The 21635-nt window shown below is 35.7% G+C and overlaps 1 protein-coding gene and 1 non-coding gene across 4 annotated transcripts; one reads left to right on the top strand and one right to left on the bottom strand.

The window, feature by feature from the left end:
* Positions 1-836: 836 nt before the first annotated feature.
* Positions 837-21610, top strand: GCA (grancalcin). Of its 3 annotated transcripts, none has more exons than XM_019923212.3 (8): positions 837-1000; positions 5147-5305; positions 10255-10324; positions 14137-14180; positions 14457-14604; positions 18067-18180; positions 18519-18577; positions 19226-21610. In XM_019923212.3, the coding sequence occupies exons 1-8, from the start codon at positions 974-976 to the stop codon at positions 19250-19252; spliced, it is 648 nt and encodes a 215-aa protein (XP_019778771.1). In that variant the 5' UTR covers positions 837-973; the 3' UTR covers positions 19253-21610. The 3 variants fall into 3 exon arrangements, with proteins under 3 accessions (XP_019778771.1, XP_019778769.1, XP_073663742.1); XM_019923210.3 differs by having other exon boundaries at positions 18953-21610; XM_073807641.1 differs by lacking the exons at positions 18519-18577; positions 19226-21610 and having other exon boundaries at positions 18067-18512.
* On the bottom strand, positions 11465-11573 carry LOC117313133 (U6 spliceosomal RNA). Its single transcript, XR_004527591.1, has one exon. It is a non-coding gene; the product is annotated as a U6 spliceosomal RNA (small nuclear RNA).
* Positions 21611-21635: the final 25 nt, after the last annotated feature.

Here is a 21635-nt window from a genome sequence, read left to right as displayed (position 1 = left end):
ATCCATGCAATGTTTGGGACATACTCATATTTTAAAAATTTCATTTTTTTTTTAGAATAAAATTTAACTAGGGCTTCCTGGTGGCGCAGTGGTTGAGAGTCCGCCTGCCGATGCAGGGGACACGAGTTCGTGCCCTGATCCGGGAGGATCCCACATGCCGCGGAGTTTCTGGGTGCGTGAGCCATGGCCGCTGGGCCTGCGCGTCCGGAGCCTGTGCTCCGTGGCGGGAGAGGCCACAGCAGTGAGAGGCCCGCGTACCGCAAAAAAAAAAAAAAATTTAACTGGACATCCTGTATTTTTATTTGCTAAATCTGGCAACTTCCGGTCACCATTTATCTAACAAACTATAATAACCTTTTGGTAAAACTTGGTGTCAAGAGAGTTTTAGCTCAGAAGCACTACCTTTGGAGTAGAGGTCAAGGTTTCATAGTTTTGATGATGTGACATCAACGCTACGGAAAAATAGATGTAAGTAACTCTTCAAGTTTTGAAATTCATAGATAAGTATTCGGTAGCCCAGCTTCAAAAGAGTGGAGGTTAAAAGAGGTCATGCACTTGCTGGTCTGGGTTTCTAAGGAGAAAAGAAACCGACCTACAGAGCCTTTCCAAAGAGGGTGGAAGTTACTGTTGCAAAGGATTCTCGGTTTAGCGAGGAGAGAGCGCAAGACCCGAGCGAGTCAATAAAAGAGGAGTAGGAAAAGGTTGGCCGCGTGAAGCCAATCAGAGACGAGATGGATGGGACTAGCCTCGGGGAAGGGGCGGGCTTAGGTACTATAGGCTCCGAAGGGCCGGTCTCAGCCAATCCGAGCTGAGTAGGGCAGAGCTGGACTCCGGGGGGGTTGGTCTCGAGGAAGTGAACGGCGCGGCCGGCGAGTCCGTCAATCTCACTTTCACCTGCAGCTGTACCTCCGCTTTTCTTCCAGCCTGGCGGACGCTGACTCGGAGGGTGACGGTTGACGTTCGCAAGATTGTCATGGCCTACCCGCGATACGGAGGAGGGGTGAGTCCTGGCCGCTTCGGCGCGGCCTCTGCCTCCGCGGGGTGTGGCGCTCCGGCGGGCGGTGCCTGCTAACTTCGCCCGCCTCTGGTACTCGGCGGCGCCGGGACTTCGCGCCGTGTAGGAAGCCGGGGCTGGGGCCGAGCGGGGAGCCGCAGGTGTTCTGGTCCCTGAGGAACCCTTAGACGAGTCCTTGTGGAGCCAAGGGTGTGGAGTGTTTTTAGAAATTTCTTCCCTGGAATGGAGGAACAAAGCATCCTTTTTCTTGTTCCAGTAATCTTTTGTGGTGCGCCCTCCGTCCAATCCTCCTAACCCCCTCCTCCCCGGTTTTGCTAGACATCCTTTTCCTGAATTTTTTGACCACTTCTTTTCTGTTCTCTATGTTGCTTATGAATAAATTAAGGTATGCTAAATGTCTCCTAATGTTTACTATTCTACCAAGGACAGTGTTCTTCTAGAATTTGGGGGCGGGGATGGGGGAGTGGGGAGGTGGAGAAGATTATACTTCCTTACGTAACCGTTTATCCTGCATCACTTTTGGGAGTTGGGAGTTGTGACTGTAGTATCCATTATGGTAACAGGAAATAAAACAAAATTTAAAATTTCAGTTTACATACATATTTTTATTTTAGGTAAGTGTTATAGTGTGATCAGTATTTTCAAGCATAATGATACATTTTAAGCATAGAAAGCTTATACAGATGAGGAAGAAATAGAATAAAAAATAAGTTCCAAGAATAAAAGGAAAAAGGTAAAATTTCTGAGTGTTCCAGAAGAGCCTTTTCATTTCTCTTAAAAAAAAAAAAATGGATAGGAGCAAGTATCAGGTCATTATAGTATGTAGATAGCAACGGATACTTTCCAAAGAGTGATGTAAGACATCATTTGTGAATGTCAAGATTTACAGTGTATTAGGCATTGCTTAATGCCTAATACATTTGACTTAAGAACGTCAAATGTCAACATAAACTGTGGGGAAAAGTATATAACTTTTCAACATTGTTTTAGGGATAGGGAAGCAAATGTTTGAAGAACACTGACATAAGGTACAGCTGGTATCCTGAGGTATGAAGTGGAGTTCTATGCAGCCTGTTGTGACTTATTACACAGTTTATATGTGCAGAATTCTCCAGGGTTACAGATTATATGATCTAGTTTATCCAAAGTAACCCTCACAAAATGGACAAGTAGTTGAAAATTTCTGGGACGAAACTAGGGATCAAAGAGAATACTAAAGATTCAAAAGTGTGCAAAACTACATGAAAATGACATTGCTGACACAAGTCCAAGGTTTTCTTCAGTCGCATTACCAGGTCATGACAATGATGACCTAATGGTCAGTTTTGATTCATTTGAAACTATTGGGAAGACAACTTGAAATATGAATTTATTATAAACTACTCTTCAGGGTTTACTTTGTAGGCTAGGGGTCTGAGTTTCCCTCCATGTGGGCCCTTCCACATGGGTCTTGAGCTTCTTCATGCTGGCCATGTTCTAAGAGAGAGACTAAAGCTGTGTGTCCTCTTAAAGTCTTAAGCCTGGAATGCATGTGGTGCAGTTTCTACCAGATAAAGCTGAAACAGGCCCAGCCCAGATTCAAGGGAGTAGAGAAAGTCTTTGCCTTTGCAGGGGAAAGGTTGCAAAGAATTTGCAACCATCTTTAATCTGGCCTCCACCAGGCTCTGACATTTTTGGATTTTGGAGAAGTTAATATTGCGAGACAGGAAGGAAAGGTAGATAGAAGGTTATTCCTAAGGCCAGGTTCTTCATATAATACTGCTTGCCTGACTTTGATTAAAAAACAAGTATGCTGAACCCTCCAGGCACACATGGAGATGCCACAGTAGAGGGTCTATAGCCAGTCTCCTGGCACCACCTCAACATGAGCTTTTCGCTAATAGGCTTATATTTAGTTTGGCCTCTTTTCTTAGAAAAAAGTTTTTTCAGTTTTCCTTCTGTGAAGCTTAAGGTGTGAGGGTCTCCAGTAAACCTTAATTTCTTGGATATGGCCCAGGCCTTGATTGCCCTCCACGTCCTTGGAGGCAGGCCTTGGAACCAAAGTCTAGGCGTTTGTTTTTTGCCTCAGAGCAAAAGCTGCTTTGGGAATTTCGCTAATCCTTTTACCTCTGGGTCTAGACTTGTCCCCCAGTATTGGCCTGGAAGTTTCCCCGTATGAGTGAGGAAATTTTACCTTTTTCCTTTAATATTAAAAAATAATATTTTATGAAAATTTTTTTTTTGTGTGTGAAGATTGATCTTATCCTAGTTACCCTTATTAGAAATAGGAAGTTTTTTTCCTTGAATCAATATTTGTAATTTATAGAATTTAGATACTTTTAGAAGGCCCATTTCATTTACATTTTTTTTTTAATTTTTAAACTTTATTTTATTTATTTATTTTATTTTTGGCTATGTTGGGTCTTCATTGCTGCGCGCGGGCTTTTTCTAGTTGGGGAGAGCTGGGGCTACTCTTCATTGCGTGCGTGGGCTTCTCACAGCGGTGGCTTCTCTTGTTGTGGAGCATGGGCTCTAGGCACGCGGGCTTCAGTAGTTGTGGCTCGTGGCTCGCAGACTCTAGAGTGCAGGCTCAGTAGTTGTGACACACGGGCTTAGTTGCTCTGCGGCATGTGGGATCTTCCCGGACCAGGGCTCGAACCCATGGCCCTTGCATTGGCAGGCGGATTCTTAACCACTGTGCCACGAGGGAAGCCCCTACATTTTCAAATGTATTGGTAAAGAGGTGTTCATAAGCATTTGTTAATATGTATTTTTTAATTTGAATTCTCTTTGTGGTTATATACACTTCTCTTTTTTATTCCAGAAATTGGCCTCTCCTTTGACAGTCTGTCGCTTTGCAAAGAATAACTTTTAAAGTTACTTTTTTTTCAAATTCATTATATTGTTTTAATGTTTATTGTTCCCTTTCTTATACTTCATTGCTTCATAATCTAGTTTTTGATCCTTGAACACATTTCCTGGAGCTCCCATACTTTCTGCATACCTTTTGCCTTTACCATATCCCATGCTGCAGCTTTTCAAACTGCCACTAAAGGCTCCTACCTTTTGCCTTTTTCCCCCTCTTAGAATTCTTTTCTCTTTTTGCCCATCAATTTCTGCTTATTCTTCAAAGATGCAGATCAAGATTTTTGTTCCAAATGGAATAATGAACAATCTTGATACTTATTCCTCCTCCAGACTCATTAAAAACAGTGAGCAAAATATCTCTCTAAGATATAAAAAAATGTATACCAAGTTCCAAAGTGAAAAGAAGACAGTAACCAGAGCCATAGCAGGAAACAAACAGTATGTAGTCTCTGGGGTCAGCTTTATATTTGAATCATGATCTATTTCTTACTAGCCATTTGACCTTAACTAATTCAGGAAACCTCTTGAAGTTTCACGTTCTCAACTGAAAAAAGGATAGTACTTTCATATCTCACTGAGTTGTTGGGAAATCAAATCACATGGTAGATGGAAAGTCGTTAGAACAGTACCTGCAATATAAAAAGCTCTCAATAAACATTAGCTGAGTATTATTATTATTGGTATTCTCGTTGTTGTTATTCTTATCAGTTTTGAAGAGGACTATTGTTGGAATTATCACTTTATTGTTCTGTTCATTGATATCTTGCTTTTTAAAAAATAAATATTTTCTAGTGGAGGGGATGTTAGCCCTATGCATCTTCCCATGATTCATTCATTCACAGTTTTGTTGTATTGTATTTCCCATGTATTCTATGTATGTGTCTTTAGGTATACTACTTCTTAGTTTTACTCTAGGTGAAAGTTTCTTGTATTTTAGGTATACTACTTCTTAGTTTTACTCTACGTGAAAATTTCTTGTATTTTTTACTTTTTGCTTCTTGTATTTTTTACTTTTTTAAAGTGTGCCTCATTCTTAGAGGCTAGAGACTTCTTTTTTCTTTAACACTTTAAAACATGTTGGATAACATTTGTTGATGAGCTGAATTAAGTAATGCAGGGCATCTCGCAGTTTGTAGCTAACAGCTTTTGTGATAATTTGGGAGCTTTCAGTAACTCGAGTTTTGCTTTTCAATGGACTTCTCATAAGTATTTTCTTTTAAACCAACTTCAGTGGATAATGGGTAATATTTGTATTAATAACCTTCTCCTTTTTCACTTTTATAGCTTGGAAATTTTAGCAATCAGATGCAAATGGGACAGCCAATGCCAGGAACAGGGCCAGCTGTGCTCCCTGGTGGATACCCTGCATACCCAGCTTATCCGGACAGTTATTCCTCGGCGGGAGACCCCATGTGGACATACTTCACTGCTGTTGCTGACCAAGTAAAATCCTAAATATATAGCACAAATATCAGTTTTAAAAACTGATTGCAACTTAAAACAAATGTCAGCTCTTTTATTTAGTGTGTCATTTTAAATGTATATGAAACTTGCATTTTAAACTTATCTAGACTCATTTTCTTCTTGAGCTCAGACATGAGGGTAGTCATAATTATCTCATTAAAAAGTCTGTTAGTTTGATGTCTGACACATTAGGAGTAACCAGGGTGGTGCGTGGAGACTGAGCCAGATAGGATCTGGGAAAAAGAGATTGTATGTAAACCTCCTTGAGGAAGCTGGGGCAGAGTATCACAAAGGAGACTTGTAAATTGTGGATGTTTCCGGGAGAGGCTTGAGGATGGTAAAGCAAATCAGGAAAAGATAAAGGAAACAAGGCAGAACGAAGGGACAAATACCAGACTAATGAGCAGAGACAGAGATTCATACTTGGGTCTCAGTCACAGTCCATGTCTCTTTTCTTTTATAGTGGTCAAGAATGATTTATTGAGTGCATAGAATTTCATAGAAGTTTGATAAAATTTTCCATTCATTATTCAATCACTTAAATGTTCACTAGGTCCCATATGCCTTTCTAGAAATAGAGGATATGCACAGAATTATTACATGTGGCAGACACTTTGTTTTGGCTACCCGAATTCCATTCAAAACCTCCTTTTCCCTTTTCACGTGTGGTAGCGGTTGGAAAGCCCTAATACCATCTCAGACACCTTTCTATAAAGGTAACCATGTGCCATAAGACTGGCCATTGAGATGTAGGTGTAATTTCTTTGGGATGCTTTCCTTTTCCAAATGAGGAAAGCTTTCCTGGAACTAGTGTTGGCCCTTTCTCTGCCTTCATCCTACTGCCTGGAAAGGGGACTTGCAGTATGGAGGTGCTGCAGCCACATTGTGATCTTGAGGCAACAAGCTTGAGATAAAGGCCTATGGATGGGGAATGTGGAAACATGGAAAGAGACTGATGGCCTCATTAAGTTGCCACAGAGTCTTGTTCTGCATAGCCCCAGACTTCTTGTATAAAAACAATAAACATTGATTTGTTTAAGCCCCTTTTATAACATTTTCTAATTGTTTTGTAGTTAAATGCAATCCTAACTGTTGCATTATGCCACTCTTATCTGCAAGGAACTCTTAAGTATAATACTGGGAATAAGTATGTTATCTATAGCTGACTATATAATAAATCCATTTTATAAAATTACAACTTAAAACGTAAGAACCAGACATATATATTTAGAGACTTTTTTTGACTTAAGAACTATTTCATTGTAACAGTTGTCAACAATAGTTTGCTATGATTGTACTATTTGATACTTTCCTTAAATTTTTCAGTCTTGTGCTGTTGAATAATTAAATTCCATAAGGACGTGGCCCTTGTCATATTGTCTCTTACCCAGGAGGCACTAGGATTATATTAGTCATTGAATGGATGCATAAACTATCTCATTTTCAATTTTTCATCCAAATATTTAGACAGTTCTCTTATATGATGAATTTTGTCTGGCTTTAAGGGTTCAAGTGTAGTATCAGATTTATACATTATGATCCTAGAACCTAGTTACCAAACTCACCTCTGCAGCTATATTCTTTTTTGATAGGCCTCATAATTAAAGATACTCTGAGAAATGTCCAATTAAAAGTTTCTGCAGTGTCCCTTTTTATAGGAGGATGTTTTCCTAACAGTAATGATTCAATCATCAGTTGATTCAGGGAAATTCTGGTTAGTACGTTCATAAATACACACAGGCACACACACGTATACACACAGAAGTATCTTGATAATACCAACAACTTTAACTTTAATGTGCACACTGCTTGCATTTTTCCACACAGCAGCTCTGTGAGGTAGGTCAGATGGATGTGCTCTTTTATTATAGATGAGTAAGTAGAGATTAAGATTGATTAGCCTAACAAATAGGACTTGAACTTGAATATCATTTCAAAATCTTGCTGCCTATCAGTTAACCCAACCAAGGGCAATTGATTTTTTGTTAATTATCTATCTAAAGCTCTTAATATTTAATTAGAAAATGCAGTTTTCTACCCCTAATGATAGGTAATTTAGTTGAGGGTTTAGATAGTTGATCACAATCCTCAGCTCAAACTGCCTGTAAAGAGATCCAAAATGATCCCTTGGATTTTCTCCTTATAATTTAGGAAGACACTGCTTGTTAGTTAATTAAGATAACATGTTTTTATAAAATGTATTAAATACTAGTGTGATGTAGTGTACCAGGATAATGCTTTCTGATAGTGATAAATAACTTTCTGCAAAGCTATTCAGGTTATTAGAAAAACTCCAAAATTCTATAAAAACACATGCAAAATAGAATTTCATTCGTTAATTAGGTTTTAGACTTTTAAATTTAATCCATACTTGAATGAGAAATTGTAATAGTTTCAACCTTTTGAAATAGTAAATGAATATGGCTACAAACTGTCAGAAATGACTACAGTTTAGTGAAGAACCAAAGGAATTATCTACATTCTACCAAACAGCTAACTTGCTTTGTACTAGATACTGGGCTAGGGTCTGGGGATGAAAGGTAAATGAAACTCAGATACTGACCTAGACGATCTCTGTCTAGTCAGGGAGATAGACCTGTGGGAAATGATAACGGTACAGGGAGAGGCGTGCTCAAGGTGAGTGAGTGAAGATGATAGCAACACCAAGAACATCCTCCGACCCTTACACTTGTTCTCTTTGCCTAGAACTGCACTGTCCAAATTAAATAGAGTGTGAGCCACAAACGCAAGCCACATGTGTAGTTCTCAAGCCTCCAAGTAGTGCATTTTAAGGAGTAAAAAGAAATAGGTGAAATTAATTTTAATAGAATATTTTATCTAACCCAGTGTATCAAAAAAGATTAACATTTCAACATGTAATCCTGTAAAACTTATTAATAAGATATTTTACTCTATGTCGTGGTTACTAAGTCTTGGAAATCTGGTGTGTATTTTACACTAACAGAACATCTCTGTTCAGACTAGGCACATTTAAGTGCTCGGTGGAATGTGGGGCTAGTGGCTTCTGTTTTGGACAACTCGGGCCTAGAGCACTCTCCCTCAGATGTCTGCATAGCTCGCTCCTTCACTTTCTTCAAATCTCTCAAAATTCGCCTGCTTTACCAAAAGGCTCTGCTTTACCATCTATGTAAAATACCATTGGCCTCCTCGCCGTACTCCACAACACTCCTTCTTAGCACCTTTACTCTGCTGTATTTTTTCCCTCAGCACTTACTACCATCAGATGTAATTTCTGCTTTACCGCCTGTCTCCCACCACTAAAATGTAACCTCTATGAAGGCGAGGAATTTGTTTTGGACACGGCTTGGTACTTAGTCCATTTAATGGTGCTTGAACATGTTAGGTTGTTCAATAGATATATGTTAAATGGATGAATTTCTTATTCTTTCTAAATGGAACATATCTGTTCATTTATTTCTCTGCATTTTCTTAGCATACTTGTTTTAATGATTGCTCTATAAAATTCTCTCATCCTGTATGAATTTGTTCTGAAATGGTTCATTCTTGTGGACTGTCTTTCTGAACATTAGATTTTTCCACATACTTTGGAATATTGGTTCCTTAAACTTACAGTGAGTGAAGTTTTTGTTTATTCTCCTCACCCCTCCCCTAACCTTTTGTCCCCTTCCACGCTTCCCTTCCTCTCTCCGTGTCACCCTTCCGTACCTAGCGGTTTTGTGATTTTCCCCACCTAGATTGTGTCCAGAATCAGACTTCACTGAAATATAAAATCCTTTCCCTTGAGTTAAGTTGTTCTAATAAATACTTGGGTTTATTTTCCAGAAACAAGCAGACTAAAATAGAATAAATAAACCAGTACATACTTTAATATCTTAAAAATGTAAAACCGTCAGGTAAATCTAACAGGCTTGATAGACCTAAACAGGGTCAAAATCAAGAGACAAATGAAGTGAATGATGCAAGCACAGGGTCAGATCCTTTGTTTAAAAACTGGATATTTATTCACAGAATTTTTGCGTTAATTTTTTTAATATCGCATTAAAACATAACTGTGACTACTGAGTTTTCTTAAACTTCCTTATATTTAAAGGTTAGTCTCTCACTTGCCTGATAATGTTTATAATACTCCTTAGAAGTGTCTATAATACTTCTTAGAAGTAGTTTGTAAAAGTTTTGTTTTTTTCTTGGGTTCTTACAAATTACGTGTTTTAAATTTGCCTCCTTAATCCTTTCTCAGAGCTGTTGTTTTGAATTTGTGACAGTGTATGTGATGCTTCCAAGTAAATTACTCTTTATTTTTGTAGAAAATAGGATGAGGTACTGAAACATAATGAGAGTATTCAACCTGTTTCACTTCCATTGTGGTTACTTGTGATAAAAAAAATTTTTTTCCCATAGGAAGGTCAAACAAGAATATTTGGACAAAAAATCAGAGGGGACTCTAAAACTTTGCTGAGGTTAATGCTGTGGAGGAAAAAGATATTTTCTCTTCCCAGTTAAAGATTCAGTATCCTTTAGAAATAATCTCCTCTCAAAATGGGCATGAAAGGAAAGTGTTTGAGACTTCTCTGAACGCATTTTAGCATTTTAGGCATTTTTCTAACTATTTTAAGTAGAGGTATAATGATTCTCACAAGGTATTACTTTGCACTATTATAGGACAGAGTGATTATGCTATTTTTCAGAAGTAGAGAATACAACTTATATTTGAAATACCTGAATAATTTAATAGAATAAAATTCGATTGTGAAAAAAGTATTCATGTTGTGTGATGTTCTCTAATGTGCCTTTGCCGTCAATAATTATCTCTATAATTTTGTAGTTGATAATAGAGTAGTATTTTGAAGATTGCATATTTATTGATCGGCCTAGAACAGTTAGTTAGCATTTTAGTATGCTTTTATACAGCTGATTTTATTAATCAGGTTATAATTATTTTGTAACAGGATGGTGAAGTGGATGCTGAAGAACTTCAGAAATGTTTAACACAGTCTGGAATTAGTGGAACTTTTTCTCGTGAGATCTTTTTTTTTCTCTGTTAAAATTGGACTAGGAAATTCATTTTCTAACTTTTTTGTTTCTATACTTAAAATATTAAAAAAAATTTTTATCACATATACATGCACATAGTTCAAAGAACCAAATAATTCTGCAAAGCTTGTTATGAAAATACTGTTCAGCATGCATTCCTCCCTCCCCAATGTTAACCACTCGCAGAGAAAAATCTCTTTAAAGTTCTTCAGCTAATTCTTTTGAAATTTGCCTCCATATCTCAAAATAGCATGCCTTTATCACTATGGATTTTCACTTTTAATGATCATCAATTATTATGTCCTGCCGTGGGTGATGAGGATGTAACCCTCTCACCTGTGTCCCTGTACTCTACACAGGAGCTCCCTCATCCATCTGCTGTTAAGTAATTTTCATTAGCTCACTAATCAATATTTGCCTTATTGTTACTATCTAAATGCTCTTCCTGAGTCTTGTAATAATATATGATTAATTTTTCTTTTAATGTAACTTTTTGCTTTTTCTGAAATTAATCTTCATCCAGGAGCTTTCTGTTGTGCTTCGTTTTCTGTGCATAGCTGTCATGCTTGCACTCCTGGAGCCCTTTCTTCTCTCTCTTGAGTTGGATCTCCCCTTCATTCCATCCCTTGTTGTCATTTTAAATTTGATAAAATATATTGAATTAGCTTCTTAATAAAAGTGCATGGGAGGTAAACTTTTTGAGACTTTCTCTGAAAATGCTTTCATTCTATCCTCAGAATTAAGTGATTGGCCAGGTATAGAACTCCAGATTACAAATCATTTTGACTTAGAATTTTAAAGGTATTGCTCCATTGTTTCCAGCTTCCATTGTTGCTTTATCTTTTGTTTCCTGCCTATATGTTGTTTATTATTACTGTGTGGAGGCTTGTGAGATCTTCTTTGTCCCTAGTCTGAAATGTCACAGTGCTGTGCCTGGTTGTGTGGGGAATGCAGTGGGCACTCCTAATCTGAAGACTCATTTGCATTAGTTCAGCGCTGTTTTCTCCATTTTTTCTTTCTGGAATGTGTCTTTGGACTGGGTCACTTTTCTTACCTTTTCTCTCCTACCTCTTATTTTCCTCTACTTTTGGGGAAATTTCCTCAACTTTATTTTCTTTTTCTTTTTTAACTATGGGACGCTTCACAGAACAAACTTGCGTGTCATCCTTGTGCAAGGGCCATGCTACTTTCTGTATTGTTCCAATTTTAGTATATGTGCTGCTGAAGCGAGCACTCAGCTTTATTTTCGAAACCTTCCATTGAGTCTTTCATTTCTCCTATTATGTTTTTAAAATCCAAGAGCCTTTGTTCTTTTTTCATGAATGCGATGTCTTCCCTTATCTCTGAGATTGTTAATGTATTTTTTTTTAAGCTTTTTTCTTCCTACATAACCTACTTCCTCCAGTTTTTTTCCCCATGTTGTTTGTTTGGCTGTCTTTTATGTTAGGTGCTTTTCTCAGGTGTCTGATGATCCTAGCTTGCTCATATTTAACTAAAATGCCAGTTAGAAGCCCTGAGAGCCAGGCTGGGTATTGACTGTAGACTTCAGAGTCTGGTGGTTTGGCTGGGCAGTGTGTCCTCCAGCACTGGGTATCAGGATCTTTCGGGATTTCCTTTGGGGCTGGTTGTCCAGTTGATCTTCTGTCTGGAGCGGAGGAGGGAGGACTCATCAGGGTTCTCAGTCTTTTGTAAATTGTCATTGAATTTCCTTGTCTTAGTAGATAGTCCTGTCCTCATCTGTGCCTGGTTTCCTGCAGTGCACAGCCCTCTCCAGAGAATAAAACCCCAGATGTCTACCGGCGTGGGAGTAGCCATCCATGTAGCTGAAGCAAGGAGGGGAATTTGGGGCTCTAAAGGCTCCTTAGATAGACGTTCAGTCAGTCCTTCGGTTTTTGTCTCTACATTCACACCCATTTTCAGACGTACTGCCAGTCCTTAAACGTTTGGAGTCTCCTCCAGGATAACCAGGCTGCTTCTCAGGTTGTCTTATTGCAAGTTCAGGAAGCCACTTTCTCAGATCTAGGTTGTCAACTTAGGTCCACCTACTTTTCCAACTTGCAAAATTTTATTCCTTTGTTTTCTCTCTCCTTCTCTTCTTCTCTAAAGGATTACAACTTTTAGAAATTCAGTTTAATTCTGCCCATTCTAATGGGGTGTGGGAAGAAAGGGAAAATCTGTCAACTTTCCTAAAAATTCTCTCCCTCCATTCTTCGTCAGAGATATTTAATCTTACATATACTTGGTCCTATTTTGAGATTGATTGAAGGTCTGCTTATTTGATGACTCAATTTTTGTCATTTATTATCATCAATTCAGATTCTCCCACTTAATGAATGTGTGCCATGTTAACTTTAAGGCAAAACAGATGTCATTTACTTGACAAAATGATGGAATGCCATTCCAGAGATTTCTCCCCCTCCTTGCCTGAGTAGTTTTTGTATGAAGGAGCACTGGGCTCCAATCCTGACTCTTCCACCTATTAGCTAGTGAACGTGGGAAACTTTATCTTTCTGGGCCACAGTTGCTTAATTTGTAAAATTGGGGCTAGGATAGGTTTGGCATGTTTATGTGAAATCACAAAACACACACTACCTGGCTCATAGTAAATGCTATTCACTGTCAGTTGAATTGTCAGTCTGAAAATACTGTAACCACCTATTCTAACATTGACACCATATGAAACATTCAAAGAAAGCTCTTTTAACTTTTGGATTGTTTTATAATTTTCTTTAATGGGTCTAAAATTTAGCTGAAATAGTTTTTTTCTTTATAAAAATTTCAAAATATTTTATCAAATAGCATAAAGTAAAATAATTTTAAGCATTTTTATTTATTCATTCATTTATTTTAATGAGCTACTAGTAAGAACTTTGTAAACTTGACTGTACTGACATATCTCCTTTATCAGGACTATGTGTAATTAGTCTTGAGATAAATCAGCATGCTAGTTGAATGTAATTGTGATAAGGTTTAGAAAAATTAAATTCTGCCTAGTGAGTCCTCAGTTATAGTTCTTTAAATATGAAAGTGTTAATATTTCTAATAATCCCTGATTTTAAGATAGCAAACTATCTTGTTATCTTTATTTCTTCTTCCTTTCTTTTCCCCTCCCCCGAGAAAAAACAGTTGCTTTCAGTTCTGAAGCTCATCTTTTTCTTACTTGGTTGATGGCAGTAAACTACCAGATGGTTTACCTACATCCAGATCCATCTTACTTTACTCTCTAGTATGTTCTTCGTCAATTACTGTTTCTGAAATGGAAATTTTAGAATTGCCCCTCTGTTCCTTAAAATCCTTTAGTAACTTCCATTGGTCTAAAACTTTAGGGTGGCATTCAAGACTTTCGTGACCTGGTCCTCATCTGGCTTTCTGAAGTCATTATATGCATATGCCTCTCCTTCCCATATACCCCAAGCTTTAACCAAATCTCTAACACTTTCAAGTTATGTGATCTCAGTGTATGACAACTTCTACTTAAACCTGACTTGGCATTTGTGTTAGGAAGACTGAAGCCCTCCTTTTCACTTGTTTAATTTTCAGTATTTTGTAATTGCTTATTTAATTACCCAAATCCCCTTACTAGATGTGAGTAGTATGAAGGTAGTAACTTTTATTTTAGTCTCTCTTTTTTTTTTTTTTTTTTTTACTATGCATGCCTAACATTCAAAGTTTGTTCATTGGGTGATTGTGTATGTTTGGCAATGTGGAAATGTTTTGTTTTGAAAACAGAAATTGTTGTAATTTTATATAAATAAAATCGGGCAGAATTTAATTCAAATAATAAATATGTTTTATAGCCTTCAGTTTGGAAACCTGCAGAATTATGATTGCCATGTTGGATGTATCCTTGACTAAAAATAGAAAATATTGGAATAGAGAATATTAAGGCAATTGTTAGATATAAATGATCATAGTAAACTAGAGAGTTTAACAATACTTTGTAACATCCTGTTTGAATTCCATTCTTTTCCATTTTTACACAGAAATCTATTTATATGCTAAATTTGGCTAACTCTTGCAGAAGTGAACTTAACAATATTTTAGTCAATTATTTGGAGTTTGGGGTCCGGGTAGATTCTTTGGTATCAAAATTTATTTTTGTTAATAAAACTATCAGAGAGATTACACAGGAAAAATGGGATTTAATGAATTCAAAGAACTTTGGGCAGCTCTTAATGCCTGGAAGCAAAATTTCATAACTGTTGATAAAGACGGAAGTGGCACAGTAGAGCGTCATGAATTGAATCAAGCCATTGCTGCTATGGGTAAGAATATTAAATTCTTTAGAGTCGATCCAGGTCATCTTTGTTCAGATGAATATTAATTGTTTAAATTTGCTAAGTAATAAAAGGGTATATTATTTCACCAGCTGTTGTCCAATTTGATTTCAAGGTTATAGATACATTCTGATTTAAGACCTTTAACAAAACCATTTTATTTCTGAGTTTTCCAAAGATGATCTTTCATACACTCTGGTTGATAAAACAATTTCTGAATTTCCTTTGTTGAGTATAGTTAAATTTATTCTAATTGTTTGTACTCACTTACCATTTATATTGTATTCTTTTGTAACTTGGTAAGATCTCTAATTTGACAGCAAAGCCTTATCTCAATTACAGGTCTCCATACATAGTCTAGCTTTCTAGCAGTAAAACCTGTTTTTTTGGTTTTTCTTCTTTTTTTTATGTAGTGTAGAACACACAGCAGACACCGGAAGACCTCAAAATGGGAAGTCTACATTTTAGAATATCTTAAAAGACTGTAAATTTATTTTTAGTATATCTCTGATAAGCTGAGGTTCTCAGTCTATTTTCTTTCAAAAAGTGATAATATAAATGGTGTTTAACTTGTTTACAGTTAATGCAATTTTAAGTAGTTTTCTTAATTGTATTTACTTTCGTGATTTTATTTACACTCATTTTTAAACAAAATTCTTTTGTAACAGAACTCACTTTTTGAAAGATTTTATTTAACTTTCAGAAATCTGAACCAAGTGCAAATTACCTCAAATTCCAATTTAAAGTCAAAGCCATGATTAGTTTCGTTGTATCAATAGATGTTTTAATAGATGGTCATTTTAGGGACAGTCCTGGCCATATAAACATGTATAATTCAACTATAGAGTCTTAATTCCTAATGAATTAAACTTGGTTCTTAATTCAGCACAGTGTTGGAAAATTAATATAACCAATTGCAAAAAAGAAAACCACCGAAGAGTTCACATAGGCAGTTGAGTGTAACAAAGAGGTATTCTGTATTTTTCAAATTTAAGGTCTTCAGATATATTTTAAGATATTCAAATTATTTTTACTGAGAATGCTATGGAAAATCTTTTGAATTTTATCAGTCCCACATCCAGATCATAATTCTCTAATAGAAAGCTCAGGGCTCATTTGCATATAATTACATTAGTTTGCATATATGACTTCTATTAATTTATACCTTTCATTTACTTTTAGCAAGTTTCCTGGATTGTATTTCATTATAGCTATGCATAGAATTATCTTCTGTTGCATTTGTTTTTATTATTTTTCCCTTTGACTGGATTAATGTCTTTTGTCTAAATCTACTAATCCATTAATATATAAAGACAATAATTCTAGGCAGCATGCTTCACAGTAAAGTGTACACATTCATTAAATACATAAGACAATCTCTAGGGGTGCAACAAGTGGAATATATTAATTTATATTTTTAATTACTTTTATTCCATTCTTTTTAAATTTTAGTTTTATATATACTTTAAAATGTAAATAATCAAATAGTAATTCATGTATAGAATTTAAAACTAAATGAATACACATATAATGGGAGTGAGTGATCCAAAACTTTTTACTCATAGAAGTACACATTCAAAAACTTTTGGAGTCCACTGGGCTAGACAATAAAGAACCAAGGAAATAGTAAGAAGACTGTGGTTAAGATGAAAATCTGTGAAGAAACAGAATAAGGATTATAGGACAAAATGGAATAACATTTTCCTATTTCTCCCCCCTCTGAGTAACCATGTTGATTCTCAAATTTTCTTTGACTATAAAAGACACTTGTAAGCAATATAGTCAATGGGAAATATAGGTTTGAATGATAGCAAAGATCACTAATAACCTTTGCTTTGATTTTCTTTTTTTTAATAGGTTTGTTTTATTTATTTATTTATTTATGGCTGTGTTGGGTCTTTGTTGCTGTGCACGGGCTTTCTCTAGTTGCAGCGAGCGGGGGTGCTCTTCATTGCAGTGTGCAAGCTTCTCATTGTGGTGGCTTCCCTTGTTGTGGAGCACGGGCTCTAGGCATGTGGGCTTCAGTAGTTGTGGCTCGCGGGCTCTAGAGCGCAGGCTCAGTAGTTGTGGCGCACAGGCTTAGTTGCTCTGTGACATGTGAGATCTTCCTGGACCAGGGCTCGAACCTGTGTCCCCTGCACTGGCAGGCAGATTCTTAACCACTGCACCATCAGGGAAGCCCTCAATTTCATTCCCTTTTATGGCTGAGTAATATTCCATTGTGTATATATATATACCACATTTTCTGTATCCATTCATCTGTTGATGGACAATTAGGCTGCTTACATGACATGGCTATCGTAAATAGTGCTGCAGTGAACACCGGGGTATCATTCCTTTTTCTGGCTGAGTAATATTCCATTGTATATATGTACCACATTTTCTGTATCTAGTCATCTATCGTTGGACGTGTAGGTTGTTTACACGTCCTGACTATTGTAAATAGTGCTGCAATGCATATTGGGGTACACGTGTCCTTTGAGTTATGGTTTTCTCAGGATATAGTAGTGGGACTGCTGGGTCATGTAGTAGTTCTATTTTTAGTTTTTTAGTGAATCTCCATACTGTTCTCCATAGTGGCTGTATCAATTTACATTACCACCAACAGTGCAAGAGGATTCCCTTTTCACCACACCCTCTCCAGCATTTATTGTTTGTAGATTTTTTGATGATTGCCATTCCAAAGCAATCTACAGATTCAGTGCAGTCCCTATCAAATTACCAATGGCATTCTTCACAGAATTAGAACAAAAAATTTTACAATTTGTATGGAAACACAAAAGGCCCCGAATAGCCAAAGCAATCTTGACAAAGAAAAATGGAGCTGGAGGAATCAGGCTCCCTGACTTTAAACTATACTACAAAGCTACAGTAATCAAGACAGTATGGTACTGGCACAAAAACAGAAATATAGTTCAATGGTACAGGATAGAAAGCCCAGAGATAAACCCACACACATATGGTCACCTAATTTATGACAAAGGAGGCAAGAACATACAATGGAGAAAAGAGAGCCTCTTTAATAAGTGGTGCTGGGAAAACTGGACAGCTACCTCCAGTCCTCCCAGAAACACCCAGAGCTCTGATATTCTTTAAAGAACTATAAAATTACAGGGTTGAAATATTGATGCATTAAAAAAACCTGTGACATACACTAGACCTTATTTCAAAATCAAAATATATTTTAAAAACACAAAAAGATATTTTCTTTTTCCTAGCTATCACTTTTTTACAAAGCTAGAATTGTGAGAATTATGTACCACTTCACTATTAGTAATGAAACCTTTGATCAATTTCAATTGGAATGTGTTTTGTTTCTAATGTATATTTTTATGTAATGAATTTTGAATGTTAATTTGTTTTATGACTTTATTAACAAGAATGCATTGTTTGTTGTGTTCTTTTGATGTTTAGTTTTGGAAGTTTTAATCTAGCAATCCCTTTTTCTAGGTTATAGGTTGAGTCCTCAGACATTAACTACTATTGTTAAACGTTATAGCAAGAATGGCAGAATTTTCTTTGATGATTATGTTGCTTGCTGTGTGAAGCTTCGAGCATTGACAGGTATGGACCATTTATGGGTACAGTATCATGTAGCTTTTTTCTTGAATGGTGTCCCTCACTTTCTTCAGCAAGTTGATGGTATTATGTATTTTCCCCCTTTATTCACTACTAAATCTAATCAGAGCTTTAAGGCTTTAAAAATTGAGGATTATAAATAGTGAAAAATTGTTATAGCTCAGTTTTGGAAAGTTTTCTTCATATCTCAGTTGCCTGGGACATAAAATCACTTAAGATTTACTTGATTATAAAATTATTCATTTTTTAGTACCTGGGGACACCAAGTATTTAAAACTATAGATTTTAAATTATAACAGAAAAAGTAATTTTTTTGTTTAAAGATTTCTTTAGGAGAAGAGACCACTTGCGACAAGGGGTTGTGAGTTTCATATATGATGATGTAAGTATCCTGTATTACACTTTTGATATTTATACTGTGTTTTGTATATGTTTACAGTTGTCAAAAAATTTAAGTGATCTCTGGTTTCAGTACTGGAAATAATATATTTTAGAGACCATATTCTTTATGTTTTTCAGCTTAACGCAAATGTAAGATTCAATCGTGGTAGAAATACCAATTTGACTTTATAGTAAACATAAAAATACTTTTAAATTTTATGACAGACTTTTGGCAGTTTATGTTCCAAATCATTTTTAAGGGCAAAACTACCATTGCTTTTATAAAGAGTAATTTACTTGTGATGGTCTTTCTTCTAAGAGAGATAGGAAATTTTCATCTATGATAGGTAATGGAACTGTTCATTTCTCATTTCAGATGGTTGCTGTTAACCTGATTCCAAGTTTGTTTTGTTTTTAACTGAAGGAGAGGTTATATTTCACATGTTCTTTAGTGTTTCAAGGTTTTGTTTTATTTTCGTTATGTAGGAATTATAGGGTCAACTTTACCCTACTAGTATAATACTGGTTTGAGTTACAAGCCTTAGAAACTCAAAATTTCTCCTTTTGTGAAAATGCTTCTGTAGAATATAATTAATCAAAACCAAAACCATTTTGTTGTTACCAGCTGGTGATTTTGCTTATGTATTAGTTTTTGCAGGGCACTATGACAATTTGATAGTCTAGAATTTGAAGGCTGAAGAAATACTGTGAATTTCTCTGCTTGGAAGAAATGAACTGAACTACTTTGAATTAAAGCTTTTGGGGCTTTTCCATGTTCCTGTCTGTTAAATCTCTTCTCTTTCTATGTGTTTTTACTTTAGCTCACCATGCAAAGCAGTAAAAGAGATGTTTTTGTATTTGTAATATTTATATAAATTTATAACTTTAGGGATATCTGCATAATAAATATTGGTATATGATTAAGTGATATAAATACCTCTTAGTTTTAATTTTCTTTCTTACTTACAAGATAGATTATATAAGAAGCCAAATGATGAAGGCCTAGATAAAACTAATTTATACTTACCTGAAGGTTATAAATTATACTTGGAAATTTTGTTTGTAGTTGTTGGTATTTGAGGGTGAGCCAGAAGGGGAAGCCTAGATTTTGCGCCATCTTTGTAATAGGGTTTGTTCTTTGATCACATAATCAGAGAACAGAAACTCATGAGTCTTTGCCTGTGAAGAAGAAAATTGTACTTCCTAAAATTTTATCTTAAATCACCTTAGGTGAACCATAAATTAAACTATGGTGAAATAAAACTACAGGAGGCATTGTTTTTCCTTTTTAAATTTTTTGCAGTATATATTTTTCTTCAATATGTTTTATTGTCTCCTGTGGAAAAAAATTCTTAATAAACATAACTTTTTTCTCTGCGCTTTATAGGTAACCTAAAATGGCATCTTTTTCTAAATCTAGATTTTCTGGAAATGACGTATTTTTAATGAAATGTCAATATTTAAATTTGTCCTTTTAAACTAAATTGTTTATACATAATGCTGTTAACTGTATAGAAAGTTTAAAAAACTCCAGTAATCTACCACTTTGTTTAAATGTTCAGAAATTATAAGTTTGACTTTCTTGACAACATTAGCCAGTGATTTTGGCATTAGTAAACCAGTAAGTCTTTACCACTAGGTGTAATGTGGGTCCTAAGCATGGTAGGCATCGTGGAAGCATTTTTGAGTGGTGTTTTTAACAAAAATTGCAAACTGGAGTCACCAGGTCCTTAGCATTTAAGATTCCTGGTATAAGCTGCTGCAGTTAATCCAGTCCCTTTCTGGGCAAACCCCAAAGTCTTTCTTAATGAAGTTTTAATAAACCACATATTTTTTCTTACACTTTAACTGACTATCTTCCAGCTTAACGGTGCAAATGGCATAATCTTAATATGGCTCGTGACCAAATTAATAGTTTTTCATTTAAAAATTTTTCATTAAAAATGGAGGATGAATGGTAGCATCTTGAACAAAAACCTTTTATAAACTTTCACTTTAAAAAAATCCTAGAAAGGAAGTAATGTATATTCATGTTGATATTGATAATTTTATATAATCACCTGTCGAATTCATTTGGTCAGCTTTATAAAAATGTGTGAATAAATAATCCATGTAATTTTGTCCTCTGGCTGTTAATTTTTTTTTCATGAACATATATTTGATAATGTGAGAGCATGTTAACTGAGTCATAAAAGATATCGAATTCTAATTAGAAGTGTTGTAGGAAAAAGCTAATGTAAACACACTATATCATTCATGTTGAATAAGGGTGATACTATGACTCAGTAGCATGGAATTTTAACATCTGATTTATACAGGTGGTTGTTACTGTCCTATTCTGAGGTCATTTATAATTTTCCTTATTTGGATGCTCATAGTTGAGGTAAAACTTTTAAAATGGCTTGACATGACTCATATAAGTTTTGCCAAATGACACTTTGTGTTAGAACTTCTTCACACAATTCTCTAAGTCATCCTTTTCCAAAGGTGTTCCTATGACTTTTGGTCATAGGAGGTCTGTGAAGAAGGAGTTTCCATGACCAAACGTATTTGGGAAAGTCTCACCTTCCTCAGGGAGCTTAATAAAGCCTAAGGGACAGAAAATCTCATTTAATTTTATTTGACCCAGTTTTTTCCGAACTTTTTTTTTTTTTTTTAACCACAGAACCCTTCCTCTTAGCAAAACTAATGTTCCATGCCAATCCACCCCAGTTGTCAGACAGTTCTTTTGCACTTTACATTAGATAGATAATTACATAAACATTAGCCTTAGAGAATATATTACTAGGATTTTTTTGCTGAAATGCAATTCACATTTTTGATGCTTTAAAATAATTAATGTAAACAGACATCCTTTACTAAGGTAAAAATTAAATAGTTTTACAGGGAGTATGACTGGAATATGAATATAGTTTGGTAGTTTGTACTGGTTAACTCATGCCCCAGTTTTCTTATGATGATGTAAATTATTGAATAATGTACACTCTTAATGTCTAAGTGCTTTTATTTATCCAATAAACATGTTTCCATGTCATTTTGAGAATTTTTTTAATAAACAT

The sequence above is a fragment of the Tursiops truncatus genome, chromosome 7 (genome assembly GCF_011762595.2).
Source record: "Tursiops truncatus isolate mTurTru1 chromosome 7, mTurTru1.mat.Y, whole genome shotgun sequence".
In the NCBI taxonomy this organism is placed as follows: Eukaryota; Metazoa; Chordata; class Mammalia; order Artiodactyla; family Delphinidae; genus Tursiops; species Tursiops truncatus.
Note: the sequence above shows the minus strand (reverse complement) of the source record. Positions and strands in the feature narration are given on the sequence as shown.